The sequence below is a fragment of the Balearica regulorum genome, chromosome 9 (assembly GCF_011004875.1).
Source record: "Balearica regulorum gibbericeps isolate bBalReg1 chromosome 9, bBalReg1.pri, whole genome shotgun sequence".
NCBI lineage: Eukaryota > Metazoa > Chordata > Aves > Gruiformes > Gruidae > Balearica > Balearica regulorum.
The window spans coordinates 29,076,131-29,089,582 of record NC_046192.1 but is presented as its reverse complement, the minus strand read 5'-3'; the positions used below and the strand labels follow the sequence as shown (position 1 = coordinate 29,089,582).

Sequence of the window (13,452 nt, the reverse complement as noted above, 5' to 3'; positions counted from 1 at the left end):
CGCTCCGTGGCGGGGGCGGGGCCCGCCGGGCGTCACGTGGCCTCCGGCGCCTGCGCGGGGCGGGGCGGCGCTCGCGTGACCTTGGTGCGGCGGCTCGCGCGCTTCCGCGGCGGCAGCGGGCGGCGACATGCGGGCGGCGGTGCTGCTGCTGCTGGCGCTGGCGGCGGGGCCGGGCGGCGGCTCGGCGGAGCAGGGCGGCCTGCCGGCCAAGAAGCTGCGCATGGCCTACGCCACCGGGCCGCTGCTCAAGTTCCAGATCTGGTGAGGGCGCCCGGCAAGATGGCGGCGCCGGCCGGGCCTACCCCTCCCCCCCCTTCCCCGTCCTCCCCTCAGCGCGGCGGCGGCACTCGGCGGCCGGCCCGGGCCCGGCTCCTCTCGCTTCTCTCGTCCGCGGAGGACGTGCCGGCCGCCCCTTGTGCCGGGAGGAAGGCTGCGGGCCGCGGCCGTGGGGGAGCGCCCCGGGCCAGGTGCCGCGGGCGGCCCGTCCCGGCGGGGGAGGCGGAGGCGGCCGGGGCCGGTCCGGCGCCGTTGGCGAGGCTGGCGGTCGCGGCGGCGGTCGCAGGGAGCAGCGGCGGGGAGGCGGTGGGGCAGGCGGGAGCACCGTCCCGCGGGTGCCGGCCCTCCCCTCCCGGGGCGCCTGGGGGCTGCGGGGCGCTGGCCGGGGCTCGGCGGGCGGCGCGTCGGAAAATGACTCCGGGAAAATGGCGACCCGCAGTAAAACCGGTGTTTTCGGGCCCTTTCGGTGTCAGGTGCGGCGTTCTGCTGGCTTAGGGTTGCGCTTAGGAGGAATCGATATTTTGGCAAAGACTGCAATGAAGGTGGTTTTTTGGTTTTTTTAAATGATTGTTGCTAGCAGCCATGGAGGTCGGGTGCCTTTGCGTCAGCCTGAGAGTGTTACTGGTGGTGCCGGCTGCTCAGAGCAAAACCCGGCTGAGGTAGTTGTAGCACACGTAGCGTGTCTGTTGCAATAAAAGAAGTCGTCTCCAGCGCCTGTCACCGCCGTTTCGTGGTGCTTGAGGACGGCCCGAGCTGCAGCCGCCGCCCCGGGGGTGCCGGGCCGGACCCGCCGCTGCCCCGGGGCGGGAGGAACCAGAATATTCGCCGCGGTTCCCGGAGCGGGGTCCGGTCCGTGTCATGCGGATCTGTGAAGCACCGCAAAAGGCGTGCTCAGTAGAAAGTACTTGGGTTTATTTCTTTTGCGGGAAGATGAGGCCGGATAATTTTTATTTCAGTTATTACAGCGGCAGCTGTTAGAAATGTGAGCCACAGTACAGCTCTGTAATGTTTAACTCTTTTGTAGTTAATCTGGCCATCCTTAAATAACTGGGAGCGATGTTACCTCTCTCTGGGCAGTCCAAGAAAGAGCTAAATTTAACTAGTGAGGAATTAAAACCGTATTGCGTGAAACTTTTTTGGGTTTTTTATGGACGTAGAGCACGGTGATACTTATATTGACTTTGTAACTTAACAGCTTTTTACTGGGGAAACAAGTAATTCCTTGCAGTGGACTTTGCCAAAGCATTGTGTCTGTGCTAGTACTGAAAACAAGTTTGTGTAAAACCAGGTGCCTGGCCAGCTGTCAGGATTTCTGATGCGTAACTGAGCTGCAAATCAGTTTTCTTCTTTGGCATGAAGAATTTTAGTTTTATTTTAAACTGGCGTTGCCCGTTTAGCAGTGACTTGAACATAGAGCGCTCCAGTTTCAGTGACGATCCCTGTCTGTGTTCAGTGTCTCCTGAGGCTACAGGCGGGTGTTTGAGGAGTACATGCGGGTTATTAGCCAGCGGTACCCAGACATCCGAATTGAAGGGGAGAACTACCTTCCTCAACCTATATATAGGTAAGCAAATGACTAGCACTAGTCACTTCTTGTCTTTTTTCCAATATGCAGGCTCAGCATGGTGAGTAGTGAACATGTGCATTTATGCTTAAATAATATTGAAAATGGAAACTTAAGGGTTTTTTCCATTGTGATTACATGCAAGCTTGGTTACGTTGTCCCTTCCAGATAGCCGCCTTAGTTTTCCTTGCAAACATTGCTGTCTGGATATCTGTATGATGAGGCCTGTCGTGTTTCAATCTAAATTACATAATTCACTTTTTTTCACAGTGAATTTTTCCAGCTTTCTTTCATCATGTATCTGGACATAAATTCACATTTGTTGCTTGGGCTTATGGACTTAGTGACAAATTCCTGCGATGGGTTAAGGTTGCAGAGGAGGCAAGAGTTCTTTTTTAACATGTAAACCAGGGGAGAGCTAAGCTCACCCAAGAGGCTACCAGGATGTCCTTAACTACAGTTTGGGGGAGGAGCACAAAGAAATTTGAAAAAAGACAAAACAAAAATAGTGTTATTCCTGTTTTTAAACCATTGTGTAGATGCTAGAGAGTGATGCCATAGTTACTGTGGTGGCTTCTGAACCACTTCTTGACCTAATTACTGTAGTAATTGCAGTGCAAGAACGCTACAGGATGGAATACCTCGGTGTAAATTTGCTCTCTGGCTAGAGGTTTCATTGTTACAAAGAACTGTAGGGATTTCTGCAGCTGCTTTACAAGGAAGTAGTGCATGTCAATTAAACATGTGTCTATAATATGGAACAACTTCTTTAAGAAACTGAATGTATTATCCAGTTTAGACATGTGTAGGTTGAAAGCAAATTTCTATTTGAAGTCTGCTTAGGAAAAAAAAAAAATCTGTATGCGTGGTATGCAAGAGTGGTATCCTTCTGAGGATGCGTGTTTTTGTTAACATGGGCTGCTTTTTTGGGATTTTCTTATGGCGAGGTAAACTTGCTTGAAAAGTTTTATATTTCCTTTGAAGCACTTGATTGTACACTTTCAAAATTCTTCTAATTAGGTGAATTATAGCTATATACTGGTGAAGCACTAACTGTAAACCTTCTAAGTCACTTGTATGTGTTGTCTTTTGATAGGCACATAGCATCCTTCCTGTCTGTCTTCAAACTAGTATTAATAGGCTTAATAATCGTTGGCAAGGATCCATTTGCTTTCTTTGGCATGCAAGCTCCAAGCATCTGGCAGTGGGGCCAAGAAAATAAGGTAAACGGCATACTTTCTTTTATTTTGAAAAAGCTGTTTTAGAATGACTTCATGAGAGTGCTCTGGGAGTGCTTCACAATTGTTACTCATTTAATGTTCATACAGTGCAGACTAAACAGAGCCTTTAGGCCTCTGTAACTAATACTTGAGAATTTTACAGTAGTGTAATTATTTGTAATAGTGCTTCATGGTTTTGACAGACCAGAGTCGGTGCTCAATATCTCTCTTTCCAAGTTGATGATGCTGCAGTTAATGTTACTGACAAAGATGGTATAAGTTTTTAGGGCTGAAGAGTAGAGTTTTGAGCTGGTATCATTGGTGTTAAAATGGCAACTTCTATCTTCTATTGTCTCTTAACTATTTTGCAGTTGTTGCTTTCATCAGACTTTTAATAGATTAGGCATGCAGTGAGATGGTGGTTAGGAAAACCAAGCTGAAATTTTGTGGGTGTTTTTGCAGAACATACTGAGGCATGGCAGACTGTGCCTCGTGGGGTGAATATCCCTGTGGGTCAGTACTGATGATGCTGACAGATAAATGTCCTTGTACTCTGATTTGTAGTAACCATATTCCAGATTTATTCTACTAAACAAAAGCAATTTATAAGTTTATTAACCTTTGTGTATTTTATTGGTGCACAAATCCTCAGGCTGAACTACCCAGTGCAGCGGGTTTGTCACCAGTCAACTTGAATGTACGGAAGCTGTAATATATCCTGTTTTAATTAAATGGGCCAAATACACCACAGCCAGCCTAGCTCGGTAGCGTGTCTGTGGTGTTGTAAACAACTAACTGTCTCCCGTGCTAAATTCTTTGGTATTGCAGTAACCTGTGAAAATGTGCCCTGGTGCATGAAAAGGGAATTATAAAGGTGCTGGCGAGGGAGAGAGGTGCTGTGTTGCCGGAGATTGCATCATTTCATCCTGGGGCACCAGTGCACAAAGAAAATTCCAGACGATTAGCTTGAAGAAATGCTAGAGGGTTGACAGTTCTTGTGAACAAATGCAATTTGACTTGCTCTGCTGTTCATGTCTAGGCCTGTGGTTCTTTGATCTGAAGCGTTACTCTGAGAATGGCAGGCAATGTGCAGCAAGAGTTGTGTTCCCTTGTCACCCTGTGAGTGCCATCATAGCCATGCACTTCTGCACACTGGCCACTAAGATGCACATAGATTTGTAGAGGAAAGGAGTGAGAAGATGTGACTTGGTTTGAGTCAGGATTGTGAGTTGGGTGGTTTCAGAACTATTTTGTTACGTGTCTTGGGAAGGCAATGTGTACAATCTTTTTAAAAAGAGGATGAAAGGAAGATGTCTACGCGATTGGAAGATTACTTGATAAATTGCAGAGGGGAATTCAAAGACAGCTGTAAACTTCCAGCGCCTATTAAGAGTGAATAAAATAAACTGTGGCTCAGACAGCTGAAGTATCGAGGATTCTCTCTGTTCTCTTCTAGGTTTATGCTTGTATGATGGTCTTCTTCCTGAGCAACATGATTGAGAACCAGTGTATGTCCACGGGTGCATTTGAAATAACTTTGAATGGTGAGCAGAGAACTTTCTGTTTATAGGAATCGCAGTGTGTTGCGTGTGTACGCGCAGATTTGCGAGAGCCGTTGTGTTGGGAGAATGAGGGGTGATATTATGAAACGCGATGTGCTTCAAGATGTGATGGTATGTGGTAATTGCTGTCCATTTTGAAGCTTCAGGTGTTTTATATCACAATAAATAATGAAAAATCATAGAAGTCTCATAAAGCAGTTTGTACAGATGTCAGTTACATATATTTTAAGATAGCTGTGTAAAAACTTACTTAGGGGAATGCTTGATCAGTTGGAGTAACTGTATTATGTTATTTCTTTGCCTGTGATGCGCATTAAGAAAGAAGTGATCAATTTAGGAAGGGTACTGTCCAGTTAATTAGGTGCTTTCCCTATCCTGTTTTCTAATGTGGTTTAGCTTTGGAATCCTATTGAATTCATTGCTATTCCTAGATTTTTCATACCAATGGAGAGCAATACTGATTTTTTAGGTTAAAGAGTCTGTGGACCTTCTGCCTTCAAGTAATTTTACACTGTTAAAGATGACATAAGCTTGATAAAGTACAGAATTTTTCAGGCTCTGGGTACAAGTATGTAATCTAGCTCTGTGCTTTATAATCTCAATTTATGATTGTGCAGGATGCATTTTGATACAGTAGTTTCTAAGTGAAGTCATAGACCGCAGAACCTTTTAAAGACTGACTGTATTGCATCAAAGTAGTTGATGCACTTCTGGTCCCAAATGGCTAATTAGAATTGGCAGCAGAGCCTTCCTAGGGATGAACAGTCACATCTGGACTTCTGTAAGTTTCTGGTTTGTGTTTTGGGGCAATGTGGTTCCAGTCTGGCTTTTGTTTTATATAGATGACAGCAATTGTATTTTTCGGTGTGGGTTCATGAAGTGCTATGGCAGTGAGGGGTATTTGAGGGAGTAAGTTTTTGTCAATGTCAGAAAAGAATGTTGTGTTTACCCCAAAATATTTATGGACTGTGCTGCCTTTTATATTGCTGGGGAAGAAAAAAATAATGGATGCAGCTACTTTGAGCGGAACCTTCCAAGCCAAATCTTGGTAAGCAGAACTTTTGAGGGTCAGCCTTGGACATTAGGCAGAAGTGAGATGAAGACTGATGAGACCCACAAGTTTCAAATATTTAGTGATGGTTTAAAAACTCGGCATGCTATTCTGCCACTCACTAATCTATTTTTAGACGTTCTGTCAGTGGATACTTTGAACCTCTAGATCCCTATGATGTACTTCTAAGTGGAAGCATTAGACTCTTTGTTCTCCTAGTTGGACTGGGTTTTAGTACAGACAGAGGTTTGAAGCATTGTTGATCCAGATATTTCTCTCAATGTAGAAGAGTACCAACTTGCATAGCTGCTTAGATCTTTTAAATTTTATGTTTAACCTAGCCCTATGTGTTTTCTGACTTTGTCAAGGTAATGGTGCTTTTCTCCTCTCTCTGTGTTCCGTGGTAGATGTTCCAGTGTGGTCTAAGCTAGAGTCTGGCCACCTTCCTTCCATGCAGCAGCTTGTACAAATTCTTGATAACGAAATGAAGCTCAATGTTCACATGGAGTCAATGCCTCATCATCGGTCATAGCCCCATCTATCAGCACTGAAACTTCTTGTAAGTCTTCTTCCAGTCACTAGTGGTCTGTTAACTCGGATGTGCAGGACTGCACGTTGCAGATTGAACGTTGTGATCGTGTATTTGTTCATATAAAAGTGTTTTACTGGAGGACCAGCTCTGGTGACTTTCAGTAAATTGACTGTATGATTTTACAGATGCTGTTTTGGTGGGAGGTTTTGGTTTGGGGATTGTTCTGCCTGTTTCAGAACTGGAAGCTGGCATTCCTTTGGGCTGAAAAAAAACCATTACTGTGTGCAGAAGGCCTTAAGTTAGCGAACTGTGTTACGCCCAGATCAGAATACACGTATTCTGACAATACTGCATTATGTGCCTTCAAATAGTCTGTGCAAAGGATTTATCTGTAACTTGTAACCTAATCGAACTGCATGCAGGTAGAGCATTTTCTTGCTCCCATCTGTGTGCTCTACAGTTTGAACATTTTGTGAACATTCCTTGACTGCTAGGAGCAGAGGGTTCCCATCCATGCTTTTATGTTTTATGACACACCAGTTCTGTGTTCCTATGTCACTTGTGTGTGACTTTCAAAACATACAGCTTACAAGTCTTCATAGGAACATTGATGTGCTACAAAAAGCCTATCTTGGTGCCAGAATTGGCAGTTGACACTTAGGAGACCACTCAAGTGAAGTATTGATCAGCTGCAGTGCGGTTTCTGGCACAAGAATGCTTTGGTTTGAGAGACTGGTTTCTTGGCGTTGCCTTGCCAACAGACACCCCACTCAGGTGACAGACGCTGCGCTCCCATTTCTGTTGACTGACACCTTGCAACTGTCTCACCACCTTAAACTGATCTGTTGGTCCCAGCTGCAGCAGTTAATGACTTGGCTCTGTTGAAACACCTGCACAGATTTCCTTTGGAGCTCTGTTTAATACAATTTGGCCTCTGCAAATTCGTCTTTACGTAAGCAAGAATGTAGCATGTGGAGGTGTATGTTCAGAGAAACCTAAGCTCTATCAAAGCGCTGCAGGCAGCCTCACTCTTGTGGGAAAACACACTCTGTAACCAGGGCTCCGCTGTTTCTCACTGCTTCAGAGCTCAGACTTCGAATCCCATTTTTTTTCCTTATCAGTCTCTGCCTCCACTGACGCTCCTGCAGCTTCGTGAGGTGGGAGAGCAATCAGAGAGACGGCTCCCTCGAAGCCCTCATGCAGGGAATGTGAGGAACAGTTGACTTTTGATTCCTGCAGGCATGTCCTGTTTGTTCAGTTAGGTCTGATTTGTCCTGTGATTTAGCAAAAGTCATCTTGACCATGAAATAAGTTGGTTTGTATTTTAAAAATATTAAGAAGTATTAAAAAGTTTGGTGTTTCCTGTGCTTTTCAGATGCTGAAGCCCAACATTCTACATGCATAGGGTGCCTTTGTTGCAAAGTAGATTGATGCCACTTTTAAGCTTACAAAGCATGCCAAGACTGTTCTTAAGTAGAATTTTATTTAATGGGACCTGAGTTTAGAAAAACAGCAATGAGAAACCCCATTAGTTTTATTTCCATCCATGTGGGAAGTAACACTACAGGCCAGGAGAGTCTGATAGTGAGACTTAGTGACTTTGTGTTTTAATGTCTCCTTATCTAAATCCATGCTAAAGTAACGTCATTCTGATGGTATCCTTGTAGGCAGTTGTCCAGAATGAAATAATAGTGGCACTCTTGCCATGAGTTACGACCTCCCGAGAGACAGTGCTTGTAATTCAGGTTTTATAATCTGAGGCGTACAAACCCTGCCGTTCTCCCTAGTTTACAGAAAACGCCTCAGCTTTCTGTTCTGACAGCGTTGGGGCTGGCTTGCTCGTTGTTGCTGACTGTAACGCTTGTGTCTCCGTTTCCAGGCATTAAGTGGTGATTTCCAAAGGCAGCGTGGCTCAGACCCATGAAGGCCTGTACTGAAGACAGCGTGCTGTTAGTACAGACTGGATGCTTCTCTTGCAGCCGCGTTATGCCTCCTGAAAAAAAACTTAATGAAAGACCTCTTTCAGTGCTGGCCTGTTCCCAGATACTGCACATTCATGGAGTGCAATAATACTGTATAGTTTTTTTAAGATTTCATTCGACCAGTTCATAGCTCAACAATGCAGGCATTACTAATTGTAACTTATTTTATATTCATGTTTCACACAATGGCAGATTGAGTTGATACCTAATTTTTCCTTGGGAAAAAAAAAGTTTGTTTAATCTGTTGTATTTTATATGAATTTATGTTCGTTTTGTAGTTTAAAATGAAGTTATAGGAATGTCTGATATTGTCCTAAACTGTTCAGTAATTGACAGCTGTCTATCAAATATCTCTAATGTGGTTAAAGCAGGTTTGTATATTTTTCAAAATATATGGCAGAGTTGAACAGTGCATTATATACTAAATTATATAAACAAAATTATATGCAAAGTAGTTACATCATTTTGTGACTTCAGTAAAAAATTAAGATTGACTGCTTTTTAAATTGTGTTGGCCAGCTCAGGAGGTTTTTCCTTGACCATTCTGACGAAGTGAGGAGCCGGCCCTTTCTACTGCCCTAAGCAGAAACCAAGAAAGTTAATTTAAATAGAGAGTTCTCATTTACTGTGTGAAGTACCTTGTTTCAGTCACTGATGGATATTCTTAGAATTGCAATTGAAAAAAATGCATAAAAAGCCTACTTTCCAAAGTCATTAATCTTGTGCTTGTCTTGCCTAAGCCCCTAACGACCTCCACGCTCTGGAAGGAGCGCACAGAGCTCTGTCTTTTCCTTCGCGTGCCTGCCGAAATCCAGCTGCGGTGAGTTCAGGTGCTGTGTACCGGGAACCCAGGCGGGTTGAAGCCCAGTCCCAACTGCAGTGTTTGTGCGGGGCTGGGAGCTGTCCTCAGGTTGGGTCCCCGAGCCATGCGGGCTGCAGCCACCGGTCTGCAGTTCCTGTCACCGCTCTGTCATCTCCTGACCGCAGCGTGCTCCGGGCTGGATGGCTGAGCAGCCCCAGCCCTGGCACAAGGAGGCTCACTCCCAGCAGTGTCTGCCTTCCACCCCATTTTTGTCCCTGCTCCGAGCTACAGGGCTTCACACCCCTCGTAAAACCAGCACAAGTTCTTCCTGGGCCCTTCTCATGAGACGTCTCTGGATGGGGAGGGAGATTTTCTCTTGGGGCACTAAATTGGGTGGGGAGGGAACCTGCGGCTGCTGTGGCTTGTGAGAATCGTCTGACCCTTCCCGAGGCTTTGGGGACTGATGTGGGAAGTGTTTCAGGTGACCAAAGCTCTGTCCACCCAGTAGAGAGGAAAGTCGATGCCCATTGTTACGAAGGTGTTGCTCAGCACAGCTGTTAAACACACAGTGGCCTCAAGGCTGCTTTGACTGATGAAATCATCTCCAGGTAATTTGTGCCTTCTCTTCTGAAATAGGTTAACCCAAATGGGTATCTAGTGTGGCTAGAGTTTTAGTTTCTCATTAATTGCACACTTTGGACAATTTAGAAAGCAAATAAATGCACAGATGTTGTTAGGCTAAGGTTTTCCATGAGCTGTTCACGTTTTCACCCTGGTGATGTTTGCACATGATCACTTGCTGCCCCGAGGGTTCCTTCTCCTCTGTCTGAGCAAGGTCGTACATATATACGATACGTTGGAGTTAGGTATGCGAGAACCTCTGCTCATGCTCCTTAAATGCACCAGAAGCTTCTTCCGCTGGGGCAGAGGCTGGGCAGCACTTTGCTCCCATCTGCAACTGCTCTGGCTTGTAGGGTGTGGAGCAGACTTCTTGTGGGCCAGACCAAGCCCTGTGATGGCTATTCCTAGAGCACCTCTGAACGGAAAAGCTGAACAAGAGAGGGGAAATAAAGAACCCTGACTGTTGTTAAAGTCAGCGATACCTGCCAGCCTTCCTTGAAACCAGTTGCCAAACACCAGCTGACAAGTCAGTGTTTGTGGTGCTTTAACCAGGAGAACTTGTTCTAGTCTGGAATTGGTGTGTCCTAACGTCCGGCTTAAGCCCAGCTGGGCAGTTTTGGTGCCCAGGGGACAGACCCCGAGTGAGTGTGCGCTGCTTCCCATTCACGCCTGACCCTCGGCATGGGGCTTTCTGGGCGCGCTGTGGTCTTTGTGTATTTGGGAATCCCCAAAGGGTTTCTCCTCCTTGAATCACCTTGTTAAACGTGGCTGTCCTGCTTGGAGAGGGGTCCGACAACCAGCGTCGCTGGGGGCAGCGGGAAGCCCAGATACCCACAAGTTGTCCTGGTGTTAAAATTGCAGCTATTTTGCTCTCTCCACAATGCTACTTTGTCGTTTTAAAATGAAGGCATAAAGACCCATTTATCTAAAAAAAGCCCTATTCAAATGCTCGATTAATTTCACCCATGTGCAAAATGGAAATTAATAATTCCGAGGGGCAAATTCAAGCTTGTTGATCCTGGCTTGTTAAGCACAAGGGTAAATGATGTACATGTGGTGGAGTCGCTGTGATCTGGATGCAGACTAGGGAAGGACAGAAAAATGGGATGTGCCTTTCCCACTGTGAGTGCAGAAGAACGGGCCGTTAGCATGGGGCATTGGCGTAAACTGAGATCTGTCTCATCTTGTGCTGGCGTAAATCAGACATAACCCTGCTAAAAACCGGAATTACAATGGCACAACAAGTCAAAATCAAACTCCCAGGTTTGATTTTCATCCTTCTAAACCAAAGATTTAGAGTCTAGAAGACTGTGAATCTAATTGAAGATTTTCACCCAAGCCACCACACTGACACCTCTGTGACGAGACCAGCATGAGCCTGGGTGAGGGAGCAGGAGTGGTCCCCTCTGCCCCTCCCTGGGGATGGGTGTTTCGGGAGGCAGTGGAGGCTGGCAGGTGCTGTGTGTGGCTGCCTGGCTACCATGGCACAAGCCCCTTCCAAATGGTGTTGCAGTGCTGTTAGCAGAGCCATCACACCACTCATTAACCAGAACTGGCAAGTAATATCTGTCTTGGACTGGTAGACTTAAATTCCAAATCTGTAATAAATGTGACCTTAATGAATATAGTATGTTTATCCAGAGCCTAATTTGACATAAATTGGATTTATTTTTTTTGGTTTACTCTGCAACTTCCTATTAGTGTTGCAGTTCCAGCTGTATAGAGTAAGAGCTCATCTCATGCTGACCTGTGGCCAGAGCCTGACAACAGGGGGGATGGACAGTGAGGAGCCCTCCAAGCATCGCCCTGCTCCCCGGTGTCTCTGGTGAGCCCTTGCTTCCCATGGCCTTAGCAGACCGGCCTTCAAGATTCCCTGCACTGGCCAGGCCAGGCTGCCCGGCCATGCCTCGGCTGTACGGACAGGCTGCCCGGCCGTGCTCCGGCTGTACGGACAGGCTGCCCGGCCGTGTCCCGGCTGCTCTGGGCCCAAGGAGGCGCTTCCCTCGCTGCTCCCCCTTCCCCACATGCTCCCATCCGTGAGTGGACTCGAGGCTGCGAGGTGTCCCTGTGTCAGGTGCCATACGCAGCAGCCTGGGCTGTCGGCCCCACAGCACCCAGCACGGTGTCCGGGCAGAGCAGGTATTCCTGTGGCCCCACACCTCCCTGCTGCCAAGCAGCAGTGCCCCGAGGGAGCCGGTGCCTTACCTGCCCAGCCACAGGCGCTGCGCTGGGAGAGGATGGCGCTGGCTCCCTGCGAGGAGCGTGGCCCACCCACATTCCCGTCCCCACTGACCACCTGTCTTGGCTTTGTTTGGCGAAGCTGCTCCTTATGGCTCTGCGTCACAGGCGTGCTCGGGAGCTAGCGACCCAGCCAGCGCCCGGGCGGTGAGCTCCTGCCCTGGGTGCGTTCACTCTGCGGTGGCTTGTGCTGAGCGCAGGAGAGGACTCTGGCTCTTCTGTATCTCGGAGCATCCCTGCAGGGGCGGAGCAAAATCAGATGGGTAGGAGGGAGGCCAAAAGCCCTAGAAAAACCACTGGCAACATGGAGCAGCTGGGAAAGTTGCAGAGGACTCCTGGGATGGACAAAGTGCCCCTTAAAGGACTGACTTAGGTGCTCCTGGCCTTGGTCTGCAGCTGGAGGATCTGAGGTACTTCTGTCCCATCCCTCCAGCTCAGCTCCTCGTGGTGGGTTTTTCCGCACTGGGGATAAGTTTTCCTGGGTATCTCTTTTAATGCTCCTTGCCTGGGAAGATGGTCAGCCTCCTGTACGTGGTGCTGCACTCCCTCCTGAGCTGCCTCATCCTCCCGGCCAACCTGCTGGTGATCATGGCCGTCTACCAGCTGATGAGGAAGCACCCAGGCACCAGCTATGTCTACATCCTCAACCTGGCCACCGCCAACCTACTGGTGGGCGTGATGTGCAATGCTGAGGTGCTGGATGACATCCTTGACAGGGATTTTGACCGCAGCAAATCCTTCTGCCTCCTGCATGTCACTATGAGCATGACACCTTGCGCTGGCTCCATCCTGACCCTGCTCCTGATCTCCCTGGACAGTTACCTGGTGGTGATGCTGCTGCTCTCCTACCCCACCCTCCTGAAGAAAATGCCCGTAGTCCTCTCCCTTGTTGTCCTCTGGATGCTCTCCTTCCTTTTCTGGCACTTGCCTCTGATCTTGGCTTCCCTCCAGTGAGGCAACTACACGGGTTACCATGGGCTCCTGTACGCGGCCAAGAGCGAGTACCTCTATGCGATCTGCTTCGGCATCTTTGCTCCGTCCCTGCGGGTGCTGGTGTGCCTGCACGTCTCAGTGAGCAGCATCACCTATGTGCAGCACACGTGGCTCCGGCACGCCTGCACCCAGACGGCGCCTCTCTGCGCCCACCCGTGCCACTTCAAGGCGTTGCGGACCATGCTCATCATCTTCGTCAGCTTCAGCCTCTCCTGGAGCCCCTACCTGGTGGAGGGCACCATGCAAGCTGCCTGCAGCTCCTGCAACCTGGCCGGCCCACTCAAGGACACCTTATTCCTGCTGGGTGAGACCAACTCCCTCATCAACCCCCTCATCTACGCCTTGTACAGCAAAGACATCTGGAGCCACCTCGCAAAGGTGCTCAGGAGCAGGATGAAAGGCCAGGTGAAACCACTGGCCTTGAACATCTGAACTGTTGGGAGCTGGGGTGGGGGCCAGACCCAGGCACCCGGTTCATGAGGTGTCCATGCCCCATCACCTCCGCCCATGCTGCTCCTGTGGCCGCCGGGCCCACGGCAGGAGGGAAACGCAGGGCGCCTGGTGCAGCAGAGCCTTCCCACTGCATCAGCAGTTGATGAACTGCTGCCAAG

General features: G+C 48.3%; 1 protein-coding gene and 1 pseudogene across 1 annotated transcript; both read left to right on the top strand.

Moving 5' to 3' along the window:
• The first annotated feature begins 48 nt into the window (after nucleotides 1-48).
• SELENOT (selenoprotein T) lies at nucleotides 49-8,901 on the top strand. Its single transcript, XM_075761776.1, has 6 exons — nucleotides 49-261; nucleotides 1,730-1,840; nucleotides 2,937-3,063; nucleotides 4,517-4,604; nucleotides 6,081-6,232; nucleotides 8,085-8,901. Exons 1-5 carry the CDS (start codon nucleotides 128-130, stop codon nucleotides 6,203-6,205), a joined length of 585 nt encoding a protein of 194 aa, XP_075617891.1. The 5' UTR covers nucleotides 49-127; the 3' UTR covers nucleotides 6,206-6,232; nucleotides 8,085-8,901.
• A 3,263-nt stretch (nucleotides 8,902-12,164) lies between these two features.
• On the top strand, nucleotides 12,165-13,321 carry LOC104631746 (glucose-dependent insulinotropic receptor-like; annotated as a pseudogene).
• The last annotated feature ends 131 nt before the right edge of the window (nucleotides 13,322-13,452 follow it).